Source organism: Alexandromys fortis, unplaced genomic scaffold (assembly GCF_014885135.2).
Source record: "Alexandromys fortis isolate MF-2015 unplaced genomic scaffold, M_Fortis_MF-2015_v1.1 scaffold_3, whole genome shotgun sequence".
NCBI classification, from domain to species: Eukaryota; Metazoa; Chordata; class Mammalia; order Rodentia; family Cricetidae; genus Alexandromys; species Alexandromys fortis.
In genome coordinates this window covers 7,529,542-7,543,070 of record NW_026067909.1, presented here as the reverse complement: position 1 = coordinate 7,543,070, position 13,529 = coordinate 7,529,542, and the positions used below count along the sequence as shown (strand labels likewise).

At 48.0% G+C, this 13,529-nt stretch overlaps 1 protein-coding gene across 22 annotated transcripts in view; it reads right to left on the bottom strand.

Annotated features, from left to right (window-relative positions):
• The window catches only part of Jakmip3 (Janus kinase and microtubule interacting protein 3), a 133,224-nt gene that overhangs the window by 81,266 nt on the left and 38,429 nt on the right, over positions 1-13,529 (bottom strand). For 21 of the 22 annotated variants that reach the window (XM_050137494.1, XM_050137500.1, XM_050137498.1 and 18 more), the window contains exon 2: positions 3,966-4,209. In XM_050137494.1, the coding sequence (XP_049993451.1) occupies positions 3,966-4,100 (135 nt within the window). In that variant the 5' untranslated portion in view covers positions 4,101-4,209. Of the gene's footprint in view, positions 1-3,844; positions 4,210-13,529 lie in introns of those variants that run through there. The other variant, XM_050137501.1, reaches the window with a different exon arrangement.

Sequence of the window (13,529 nt, the reverse complement as noted above, 5' to 3'; positions counted from 1 at the left end):
CTGGGGCTGTGCCAACAAAAACACAGGAGCAGCCATGACTGAGTGCAATAAGAAGAAGGCAGGCTCGAGTTATGTGCTTGTCAGGCACGTAACTTAAAAATTAAGACCCAGGGCTGGAAAGATGGCTCAGAGGTTAAGAGAACTGACTGCTGTTCTGGAGGTCCTGAGTTCAATTCCCAGCAACCACATGATGGCTCACACCCATCTATAATGAGATCTGGTGCCCAGAACACTATATACATAATAAATAAATAAAACAAAAACAAAACAAAAAACCCAAACACCCAAAGAAAGTTGTAGCACCATGTGGCTTCGCTGGTGCATGTCTTCCTTCACTGCCAACCACCCGAAGGCTCCACACTTAGCACTGAGTGCCCTTCTTCCTATATAGTCTCAAATTGACATCTCCCAACACCTGGCAACTCCCACACCAGCCCACACTAGGCCAAGTGCTCCCTAAGGAATGGCAGAAGTACTGAGCTGTCCAGCTGACAAGTCTCCACCTGGATGTTTTGGTGGGTCTCCCAGGTACCTGCCAAACCACAGCTCTCGATCCCCTACAAACCCCTCACCCAGACTTCCCTCTGTGCTTTAGGTCAAAACCTGGGGACTCTCCTGCGTGCACGCTCACCCTCATACTCACATCTCTGCCTGGGTCTGTGCAGGGCACAGGGTCCCGACCAGCTGCCATCCTCTCCATCCTCCCAACTCCTCAAGCTGCCTCCCCAGCTCCTCCCAAGGTAGCCTGCTGGTGTTTTTGGACTATCTGTCAATGTGTGGTCAGCCCCCTGGATCTGAGGTAATAGGAACTATTCAAAACTGAACATTGTATCTGTGCGGAACAGAAACAGATTCTCCTTAAGCAAAACAGTGTATCAGTCATTCTCAGAACCAGACAATGCTGCCTAAACCCTGGGGCTTACATGCAAGGCATACATAGATTTATGGAGTTTTTATGGTATGCAGTTTTTGCTCATATAGCCACACAATGACTTAATTGTTGGGGAAAAACCTTTAATGTGTCTTTATGATCATCTCTCAGCAAGTAATGATCAAATTAGTCTAACTTTAGATGCAGTCTGCTAGACTGTTCATTTTTAAAACATCCATTTGAGCCAGGTGGTGGTGGCGCACGCCTTTAATCCCAGCACTCAGGAGGCAGAGGCAGGTGGATCTCTATGAGTTTGAGGCCAGCCTGGTCTACAGAGAGAGTTCAGAATATCCAGGGCTGTCACACAGAGAAACCGTGTCTTGAAAAACCACAAGTGAGTGGTGGCTTGGTATGGTGGCTCACCTCTTTAATCCCAGAATTTGGGAAGAGGAGGGAGGTGGATCATTGTTTCAGGTTACCAGTAGATACATAGTGAGTTCCAAGCCAGCCAGGGCTACACAGTGAGATTATGTCTTTTTTTTTTTTTTAAAGTGGTTAGGTAGCGGTGGTGCATGCCGCTAATCCCAGCACTCAGGAGGCAGAGGCAGGTGGATCTCTGTGAGTTCAAGGCTAACCTGGTCTACAAAATGAGTTCCAGGACAGCCAGAGCTACACACAGAGAAACCCTGTCTTGAAAAACAAAAACAAAAAAGAGGCACATCCCAACAGACAGCCTGTCTTAGTGTTCTGCTGCTTGTGAAGCGGCACCATGACCACAACAACTCTTGCTTTTTGCTTGCTTGCTTTTTGTTTGTTTTTGGTCTTTCAAGACAGGGCTGTTTTTTTTTTTCCTGTCTAGCCCTGGCTATCCTGGAACTTGCTCTATAGACCAGGCTGGACTGGAACTCACAGAGATCTGCCTGCTTCTGCCTCCCAAGTGCTGGGATCAAAGGTGTGCACAGCCACCACTCAGCTGACCACAGCAACTCTTTTCAAAGAAAAGCATTTGATTGGGCTTGATTATGGTTTCAGAGGATTAGTTCATTGTCCTCACGGCAGGGAGCATGGCGGCACACAGGCAGACATGGCGTGGGAGTAGCTGAGGGTTCTACATCCAGATCCACAGGCAGCAGGAAGAGCAGAACCACTGAGCCTTGCTTGGGCCCTTGAAACCTCAAAGCCCACCCCCCAGTGACACACTTCCTCCAACAAGACCTCATCTCCCTGGTGACCAAGAATTCAAATCCATGAGTCTATGGAGGCCATTCTTACTCAAACTACCACACAGTCCAAATATAAAGAGGTCTGGGGCAAAGCAGAGTTGCCTGCCTTCCTTTACTTCTTAGTGAGAGTATTTACTCCTCTACTGCCATTCTCCACTGACCTCAGTGTCCAGTTTCTTCAACCTTTTTACATAGACTGATTGCCAGTGACACCCAAGGAACTTCCGGGCCTTCCATGCAACATTAGGATTGCCAAGAGAGGCACCTGACTTCATAGACTTTACAGGTTCTCAGCCTCTCCAGTGTGCAGACAGCAGACAGCCATTAATGAACTACCCAGTCTCCACTGTGTGAGCTAGCGTGTGTTGGGGGCGAGGGGGTCCAGTTTGATTTGGTGCCCTTCTGTTCTTCACTGACAAGCCTTAATGCATTCATTGCTCCGCAAGAAGCCAGCTGCTGGCAAAGTCTAAGATGCTCAGCTTTAAGCTGCTGCAGTTGCTGGCTTCCTTCCGCACTTGACCCTGGCATTGCAGAGTAGAACTTGTTGTTGCAGGGCATCAGGGCACAAAGAATGCCCAGGCAATGAAAGGAGCTCCTACTAGGTATTAAGCCAGGATCACAACTGAGACATTGGGGTGGCTAGGTCTAAACCGAGGCCATGTTACCCAGTGGAAGTGATTTTGTGTAACCTATAACTGTGCCTTTTTGTCCGTGGGCCAGAATCTGGGTCTTCCCGTGGGGTTGTGAAGGCTCAGGCTTATAATGCAGTGACCCTTAAATACAGTCCCTCATGCTGTGGTGACCCCCAACCATAAAATCATTTCCTTGCTACTGCATAACTGTAATTTTGCTACTCTTATGAATTGTAATATAAATCCTGACATGCACAATATCTGATTATGTGTTCCCTCTGAAACAGCTGTTCCACCCTCAGAGGGGTCACAATCCACAGGCTGAGAACTGTTGGAGCCATGGGCCCTAACGTTGCAAGTCCCAGTTCTGCTAGCTGTCTTGCGCATATGAGCGACGGGGCTGCTGGAACTTAGAAGCCGCTGAAATGCTGTAAGCAGGCGACGGTATCATCAGGATGCCGTGAGACGGTTGTGTTTTGACAAGCTACATGTAAAACACATGTGCTGAAAAAAAAAACCACATGTGCTGCCGTTGCAGCAGGCTGGTGATAGAGTAGCTGAGGTCGTGACAGAAATGCCCTATTGGTGATATCCGTGGCCCCAAATTCTTTAGATAGAAAGAGCCTTGTTACAGGAGAATGGAAGGCACCACTACTGCTGGGTCCCTAGCAAGTCATTTCTCCTATCTGCAAGATGCTTTGGAGGAGGGTAAACAAAAAGCCTGCGGCTTCGAGTGTGGTCACAGGTGTGGTTCAGCCCCAGTAAGAGGCTCCCAACTCCTGACCGATCTTTCCCTGCCTGCACACAGAGCGTGGTTTATTTTTCAGTGCATGGCCAGTGCCGGCACAAGGCTGGCTTCACAAAGTGGTTGTGGAATCCTGAGTGTATGTGTACTCACACCAACCTATCTTGTTCAGGTCAAGTCCACTACAGACACTTCATGGGAAACACAGTGTTGGCTTCAGGACTGTGCCATTTGACAAGGCCCTGGCAGACCCACAGCATACGCCCTCTGTGGGAGGGATGTCTCATTGGTTAGGGGTCCCTCCATGCCCTCCCACAGGGTTTTGGACTCCCAACTCTCTCTGCCTGTCATTCTCTTCCCCAAAGATACCCACCAGGATAAAGGAGCGGGCATCTGTGCAGAGACCTGGCCACATCCTCCTTTATTTAAGACCAGTTGGCTCCAGGGGCAGGAGCTCAGGGCGGGGAACCTGGGGCAGAGGCTTAAGCGCCCACCTTGCTTTTTTCCTGCTGTAGCTCAATCTGGATATCCGTGAGCTTGGCTCGTAGCTCCTCGTTGGCAGCCTGCAATGCGGCGAGTGCCTCCGCTTTGTCTCCCTTGGCCCGGCTGCCCGCGCCCTTCTTTGACATGGTGAAGCTGGATGGCCAGAAAAACGCCCAGGGGCAGCTGCTCCGTCTGGGCCAGGGTATCCACGCCAAGCTCTTGGCAGGTGTCACTCCGCTACATTTTCTCACTCACCTAGAGGAAGAGCACACTCCCAGTGAGCAAGCTGTATATGGCCGACCGCTACAGTAGTCCCTCAGTCATGCACCTTCAGCCTAGAACTCAGGGCCTTGGTGTTGGGGTGGGGGCACAGCCAGCTCCTCATCCACTCTCATCCCAGAGCTGGGGATGTTGTCCTGACTGTGCTTGCTGAAGACCAACCCTGGTCAGAGAGGCATCTGCCATGGACAGAGTCCACAGACAGGGAATCTGTGCATTGGACATGCTAGTCCTTTGCTCCCTTAAGAAAAGATTGGTATGCGACTCCAGTGTTTCATATGTGAGTGTGAGACCCATGCTGACAACAGTGAGTGCAAACCATGAGCTAAGGAACAGATGGTAGAGGGGGCTGGGGAGATGGCTCAGTGGTTAAGAGTACTGACTGTCCTTCCACAGGACCAGGGTTCAAGTCGCAGCACCCACATGGCAGCTCCACAGCTGTGTGTAACTCTGGTTCCAGGGGACCCGACAGCCTCATGCAGGCCAAACAAACACCAATGTACACAAAACAAAAACAAAGCAAGAATAGATGGTGGAGTAGTGGCCACAACTCAGGGTCATCCCAGGGATCCACAAACTTCATCCAGGAAACACAGGGGTTCGGGGGTGGGGAATGAAGAGGAGGGGAGAGGAGGGAAATAGAAGGAGGGGAGGGGAGGAGAGGGAAATAAAGGAAAGGGGCACACAGATCTCAATGAGTATTTGAACTTCCATGTAGAAGTAGGGTACCAGCTCACCAAGGAAGAACCCACAAACCCTGGCTGAGCTCCCTGGAGCACTAGATCCCAGCTTAGCCTGGGCAGCTGCCTGCTGCACTTCCCTCCTGGGAATGGAGGCCTTGGGTGTGAACTCTCTGTTGCTATGCAACTAGCTGTGACTCCTCCCAATTGCCTGTCCATCACCCATGTCTAGGATCTGGGAGCCACCTAGGCTGGTCTATTAAATGGGCTCAAGTTTACTGTTTGAACCATTGGTTAGAAACACAAGCAGCTTACAAAAGTGACTAAGCAAAATGGCTGGTTGCATGCAAGTATCCAGAAAGTCTGGGTTAGGGAGCTCTTGTGGATGGTGGATTCACTCATTCACTGTCTGGCAAGGACTCCCCAGGCCTTGGTCTAGATCAGTGATTCTCAACCTTATAATGCAGTGACCCTTAAATACAGTTCCTCATGTTGTGGTGACCCCCAACCATAAAATTATTTCCTTGCTACTGCATAACTGTAATTTTGCTACTCTTATGAATTGTAATATAAATCCTGACATACATAATATCTGACTATGTGTCCCCTCTGAAACAGCTGTTCCACCCTCAGAGGGGTCACAATCCATAGGTTGAGAACTGTTGGAGCTATGGGCCCCTAACGTTGCTTCACTAACCTCTGTGAACAAGGTATAGTCTTTTCTCCAGCTTCTGGGCCTCCATACCCTGCAAAGCCTGTTGCCCATCCTGCTCACATCCCAGCAGGGCAATTCTGTACCAGCTTCCAGCCAAGGGTATCAGACAGCCCAGAACCATTACATAAGATTCCTGCTTTGATTTATCCCCCTCCCTCCACCCATTACCTCATCAGCTGCCAGAAAGGTTCAGGGCCCCTGTAGGACCACCATGGCCATGCTAAGGCACCGACATTTACCTAGTGTCTTCAGGAGCTTTTTTAAACTTATTTTAAGATAAAACTACTTGCCGGGCAGTGATGGTGGTGCATACCTTTAATCCCAGAACTCAGGAGGCAGAAGCAGGCAGAGCTATGTGAGCTCAAGACCAGCCTGGCCTACAAAGAGAGTTCTAGGACAGCCAGAACTGTTAAACAGAGAAACCCTGTCCTTAAAAAACAAAAACAAAACCAATCAACCAACCAACCAAACAAACAAAAAAAACCCAATTAAACAAACAGCAAACAAAATGAAACCAATTTCTGTAGGTGTGGTATTGCACACCTTTAATCCCAGCACTCAGAAGGCAGAAGCAAGCAGATCTCTCTAGGTTTAAGGCCAGCTTGGTTTACAGATCAAGCCCTAGGACAGCCAAGACTACATGGTGAGTCCCTGTTTCAAACAAACAAAAAGCAGAAAAAGAAAAATAATCTGTAGGCCTTGCCTTGATAAAGCCATGTCACTAGTCACACACATACAGAGAGGTAACCAACTTCAAGAGGAAACAAGGAAGACACACGGGGCGTGTGCCAGGGTTGTTTCCAGAAGCCCGGTGCTCACAGCCCAAGATGCTATGCTGATGAGACAGTGCAGGCCCACATGGTCTGTGAAGGGCTGTCTTGGGCCACCACTGGGGGAGCTCTGCCAAACTCTGCCTGCCTGAAGGAGCACTGGACGGCAGAAGTTAGCAGCAGGCTACAATAGAGCAAAAGTTTCCATAGGATGGAACCCAGAACTGCAAAGACCTGGAGACTAAGGATGTCCTTAGCTTCATGTCAGCTCAGCCCCAGTCACAAATGCAGGAAGGTGAAGAGGGGAGGAGTCACAGGGAGCTAGGCAGTCCTGAAATGTGCACTCAATGCAGGAGGCCACAGAGCAGGGACAGCCAAGGGACAGTCACTTCAAGTGGCTCTGGTTAAGCATCTGTAACTTGTTCTGTTTGTAGCAGAATAAGCACAAAAACATTGATTATGGAGATGGGGGGGTGACTGGGGTCTAAAAGCACTGGCAGCTTTTCAAGAGGAACCAGGTTCAAGTCCCAGCTCTGAAATGTCAGCTCACAGTCATCTGTAACTCCAGTTTCAGGGGATCCAATGCCCTCATCTGGCTTCTGCATGCACCATACACAACCATTGCATACAGAGATATATGCAGAAAAATATCCCTACACATATAATAAAAACAAATCTCTAAAAGAATATGCTGAGTATCTTAAATGTTTGCTAAAGTGTGCTTGACCATTAGTGAAATAAAGAGCCCTAGACATTCTCCCCGGGGTCTGAAGGAAAACCTGGGCTCGATCCCAGGACTTCTCAGCTCCCAGGCAAGTACTGTTTTGCTGTCAGCACTGAGCAGAACTGAATTTTTCATGCTTTCTTTGGTTAAGTCATTAAATTAATAGCTCTATATACCATCTTTTATTTTGGGGTCTCCACGGAAGTAATAATTTTTCTTCCCAAGACCAGGATAGAAGGGTTGGGCTGACCTCTGCCAGTCTCTCTGGGATGAGATACAGCAGGCGGCACAGCTTTATGGTTGATGAATGCACCCCTGGGATGGGTTAATCACCACTGTAAACCACAGGGTGCTCGCTGGAGGCCCGTGTGGGGAAGACTACCCTCCCTTCTCTGTCCCGCTTGCCAGCAGGTTTAGTTAATGTCTAGCTCTGATATGTGTTTTGATGTCACTGTGTGACCTAAAGGACATGGAGAGGTCAGAGCAAGTCTTCAGCATCCATCACCGTTTGGAGCACTGTCCCCTTCCTGGTCTGCCCCTTAATTCATGCTCTGTTTGGACGGTGACGCATAGCCTTGCAGTCTTTAAAGCAGATTTGACCAGAGGCCTTGAGCCCGGCCAATGACTCATGACGATGAACAATTGTAAGATGAATGGACCAAAGGGTAAAACCGTGTGATCCAGCCGGCCACACTACAGCTTCCATGATGAGATTTCTTCTCTCCTTTGTTCTCTGTTGTTGTTGTGTTTTTGTTTTTTTCTTTTAAATTTTATTTTTTGGGGGGAGACTGCAAGGGCAGATGCGAGGGAATGGGAAGATAAGTGGGATCTGAATGCATGATGTGAAATCCACAAAGAATCAATAGAAGTTAAAAGGATTGTTTTTTTTTTTTTAAAAAAAAACAGGCTCGGATTTTCTGATTAACTTGTTTATGGGGAAGAGATTATGACTCTGACAATTCATTTCCATGGAAACCTAAAGTGATGTTGAGGGAGGCAGGTGACAATGGTCCACCAAATTTGGGATTTGAGAGAGCAACTAGGAGGAGAGAGAAAAGAGCCACAGGCAATAGAGCCAGCATTTCTGTGCCAGGCAGGATGCACCCGGTGATCCAGCAGGTCCTGCTGCCCACAGAGGGAGTGGGGAGGGCAGCAGAATCCACACCGGAGTTTCCTCCAGGGTTACAGACCAGGTGAGGCCCACAGGAGTCAAACAGATACACCTCAACCGCAGCTAAAGTCCTGTAAACAGAGCCGTCACTCAGAGGGGCAAATCAACGCTGGCTACCAGAGATGAAAATCCAACCCGGAAGCCAGAGGGAGAACCTTCCGCAGGTAGAACAGGGAGTGGAGGCTAGCAAGGGGGGAACTGTTGGAAGAGGTGCACCTCTGGAACACGGACTGGCACTGAATGCTGACGGAAAGCTGGGTGCGGAGGGAGCAGGACTTTGGTAGAAGGCATAGGAGAGTGAATAGCAACTTAGAGCAAAGCTGAGGTCTGACTAGATGTGCTGAATCCCGTTGTCCAGAGTTTCCCCCAGCTCTGCTGACTACAGCCATTGTTAATCCAAGAGAGAGCCTTTGACTAAAAGCATAGTGCCCGGAGTCCTATGTGGGGTACACTATCACAGGAGAAGCAGGCAGTACACTGAAGGACATCCAGGCAAGTCTGACTGCATGTGTGTTTCCTTGAAGCTAGAGGCAGAGGCCCCAAGTAGAAGCAGAGACGTGCAGTCACTCTGTGGCAGCCCCCTAGCTGGCCAGGTACAGGAATGGCTCCAGGGTGGCACGTCAGTCACTGTGTGTCCAACAGGACAGCACCCCCAGTGCCAGACCTAGCACCAGGCTCCCGCTCAAACCTCTAAATCCCCACACCTGCCCATTGTCCTGTGTTTGGAATGAGAAGAGTCCTCAGCTGAGTAACTGGGAAGACCACTCCTCTTAGGAATTCTGCATTGGCTTCCGGCACCGAGGGGAGCCCAGCTGGGCAGCCTGACCTCTGTGTATGCCGCTGCTCAGCGGATGGCTCTCGTGGACATCCAAAGGCCCCGGCAGGAGGCAATAATAAGCCAGCCACCAAAGCGAGGCTTTTCTCCAAAGCCATTGGCGCAAAGCCTCATGGCTTTAACTTCCTTCAGCCTCCTCAGACAGAGAGAACACAGCCAGGCACCTGCTTAAGCTGCCCCAACCAGGAAGAAACTTCCTCTTTGGTCTCTAAGACTGGACACCAAGTCACGATTCCTCTGAGTAACCTCCCTTGTCCCTTCTGTCCTGCATTCAAGTTCACGAACGCTACTGTGCTATGTTGTCATTCCACAATTTACAGGAAGTAACGTATCATCAACTTGACAAGAACAACAAAATGTTCTGTTTGAGAACTGTCAAAGCCATCGGGAAGTTGACGGACTTCTCCTGACATGTTGTCCTTCAGCTGTGACAATCGATGAGACAGCTAGCTGCAGGTGCGAGGGAACGTGTGAAAGCGTGCTTTGCGTGACGAGCCGACAGCAGCCCTTGGAAGCAGGCGTGATGGCTGTCAGTGTACCGGCTGAAAGATAGGATTAGCGAAGGTTTGGGTTGTGGCCTCATTTCCAGTCACAATACAAAGAAATCACTTGTCGATTTCTTTGATTGTTTATGTTTGTATATATTGATCATTTATAGGCCCCTGGGAGAAATGAAGATTGCAGAAAACAAGGTGGGGATGGGAGGAGAGAAGAACCCTTCCAATAAGAAAAGGCTTTAGCTCCTGTGTGGGGTCTCTGTGAGGCACTCACAACCCAGCCAGACAAGCCACGCCCACTACAAGGTTATGATTGACAGGAGTTGGGTAAAGTTTTTAGCTTGAGATCGTTCTTGTGCTGGTCAGTTTTTGTCACTTGACACAAAGTGGAGTCATCTGAGAAGAGGGAACCTCAATTGAGGGATTGATATTGTGATCTTTTTTCTTTTCCTTTTTTAGCCACTTTAGTAGGTAAAGCTGCAGCACAGTTATTTGAATTTCTCCAACAACTCAGGTGTGTTTGCACAGCTTACTTGGCAGCAGAACACCCAATGAGAAATCTGTTATAGGCTGCCATTCCCTGCTCCCGTGGTAGAGAGCTCCTGCTGTTCCCCCTTGGCTATATAATCCATCCATTCATTGATGGCCTCTTCAACTCCCCCTCTGGAATCTTTGAGGCAAAAGGAAAATCGCGAGTTCCCTGCTATGAGTTCTTGGGGTCACCAGGACCCTAGTCAGCTCCCTCTGTCCTCCTTCAGGGTTTCCTTGTACTGATTTTACAGTCCAAAGACTGTATTAACAGAAGGGAAAACACACATTTTGGCTGCATCTTCCCAGATACACAATCTTGCTGTAGCTTTTTAATCAAAGAAAGAAGTCTTGGGCTTACACCTACCAGTATTTTATTTATGCAGTAGGTGTGATTTAAAATTCTCCAGTGCTCTTCCCAAAGTGGAAGGTAGATATTAATGACCACAGAGCCCACCATCCAGTGGGGAGAAACAGAGTTCCCCTTGGATTCCAGGGATTGTCATCTCCGGGGTGTGTTGCAAAGCTGCAAGCTGTGAAGTTCTATATTGTATGACATTTTATTCTTTTGGCTTTTTGAGGGGGCTGCCACCCAGCTCCCAAATAAATCACACACGGATACTTATTCTTAGTTATGAATGCCTGGCCTTAGCTTGACTTGTTTCTTGCCAGCTTTTCTTAACCTAAACTAACCTGACTACCCTTTGCCTCTGGGCTTTTATCTTTCTCTATTTCTGTATACCTTTCTTTGCTTCTTTCTCCATGGCTTGCTGTATAGCTAGGTAGCTGGGTAGCTGGGTGGCTGGCCCCGATGTCCTCCTCTCCTTGATCTCTTGCTCCTTGCTCTCTTGTTCCTTATTCTCTTCCTCTCTGAGTTCTCCTTGTATTTATACTCTGCCTGCTAGATCCGCCTCTCCATGTTCCTGCCTTGCTATTGGCCATGCAGCTCTTTATTAGGACCATCAGGCGGTGTAGACAGGGAAAGAATCACAGATTCACAGAATTAAACAAATGCAGCATAAACAAAAGTGACACACTTTAAAATAATATTCCCTAATAGTTTTAATTGGTCTAGTTACTTTATTTGGGACATAAGGATTAGCAGCAACGGAGCTGGCAAGATGGCACATAAAGTCACTTGATGCCAAGCCTCACAAGCTGAGGTCCATTCTTAGAACTCCCCTGGCAGAAGAAAAATCCCAGCTCTGCAAGCTGTCCTCTGACCTTCAAATGCACACAAAGAAATTAAATGTAAGACAAATTTGTTAACCACTATGCCGTAGAGACCAGCAAAATTAATGTTTATAAAAAACAGCATATAGTCACTTGTTGCTGAGTCTGGCAACTTGAACTTAATTCCCCTGGACCCACATGGTAGGGGGAGAGAACCGATTCCTACAAGTTGTCTTCTGACTGCCACATGCACACCATGACATGCGTGTGCCTACGTGTGCACATGCATGCACAGGCACGCACGTGCGTTAACCCCCTCCCAACACACACCACAATAAATAAGTAAATGTACAACATTTTTAAGCAGGTAAAGATTATTACCACCAAGCCTGATGACCCAAGTGTGATCCTGGAGACCCAGTTGACAGAAGGAGAGAATTGACTTTCACAAGTTGTCCTATGTCATCCACCTATGTGCCATGGCACATGGATGCATGTGCACAAATGAAGGGGGAAATGGGTGGCTACAGTTGTTTTATGCAATGAACACATGTTGTGGACTATTACTTTAACTATGTAAAGCTGTGTTACATAGTTTCAAGCAGGTTTTCTGTGTTGCTTTGGTGTCTGTCCTGGAATTAGCTCTTGTAGACTAGGATGGCCTTGAACTCAGAGATCCGCCCTGTCCCTGCCTCCCAAGTGCTGCTCGATTAAAGGTGTGCACCACTACCACCTGGCTGAGATTTTATATTTTATTGCCCCCAAACAAGTATCTGGCATGCGTCACCTTGCCCTACTTCATCTTTGTTGAGGATGATGTGAATGTCCCTTTTGTTGTGTTCAGGGGCAGCTTATATAGTGCTCTGGCCACGCCCCAGCTCTTGGGATCTTTCAGCTGCAGGCCCATCAGAAATCACTCCCCTGCCATCAGCAGCTGCAGGCTGCTCAGAGCAGAGGAAAACAAGTTGTTTATAGGAAATTTAGGGTTTGGTGGTCTACAGTCCCCGACAGCTCAGAGGTTAAGAGCACTGGCTGTTCTTCCAGAGGTCCTGAGTTTAATTCCCAGCAACTACGTAGTGGCTCAAAACCATCTACAGTGTGTTCTGGTGCCCTCTTCTTGCCTGCAGTACAGGCATAGAAGCAGGCAGAACACTGTATACATAATAAATAAATAAATCTTTTAAAAAAGAAAAATATTGCTCTCTAGGAAACAAGGGCCTTGTTTGGCATGCCTCTCAACACCCAGCTGAGGGTACTTCCTTCCACATGGGCGTCTTTGTACCTGTACAGCAGTTTGTCTGTTTGGTTGAGGAAGTACAGGTGTGGACACCACTCAGGCTGCCACTGGTCCGACAACTTCCCAATAACTAGTATTCCACGTCAGAGACTAATTCCTGAAATGCACAGTCCAAAAGGACTGGCTGCTTCAGAGATGGGTCCATTGGCCCGGAAGCACCACTGTCATTGACCTCTGGCAGGAATAAAAAAAAAAAAAAACATGATTCCCTGGAAACCCCTGCACTTCCTTCATTGGTGTGGGCTTGTATTTGCCAAGGTCACTGCACACCTTGCAAGTTTGATTTTGTCTATTTTTATTAATTAGTACATGTCATTTAGTTATCAATAAAAATATACTTATAAAAATGCCTTTATCAGTGATTTTTTATATAAAATTATCATATCACTGTTATTATCAATCAAAACCACTGCCTATTTATCTATGGGAACATTTCCAATAGTTCCCTGGATGTTTTTATAGGAACAATGTATTTTAGATATGTTTAGTTCTGTTTTGCTTGAGACAGGGTTCTGCTATGCACCCCTGGCTGACCAGGAACTCACTGTGCATCCAGGCTGGTTTTGAACATGCAATCTGTCTCTCTCAGTGTCCCGAATGCTGGGATTCCCACCCTCATGCCCAGTAAGTTGGTTTGAATGTGAAATAGCCCACACAAGCTCATGCGTTTGAACACTTTATTCCCAACTGGTGGTAGTGTTTTGAGGGTTGTGGAATATTTTGTGTAATGGGTCTACCTTGTGGATTTAGGGCAACTTAGGGCAATCGTAGAACTAAAGGGTTATAGCTGCCTTGTTGTGACCTGAGGTCTCTGCTTTTCCTGCTCAGCAACCCAGATGGGAGCAGGCCACATGATAGTCACATCAGTCATATATGGGTGAATATCCTCTGTCACCCCTTCTCTGC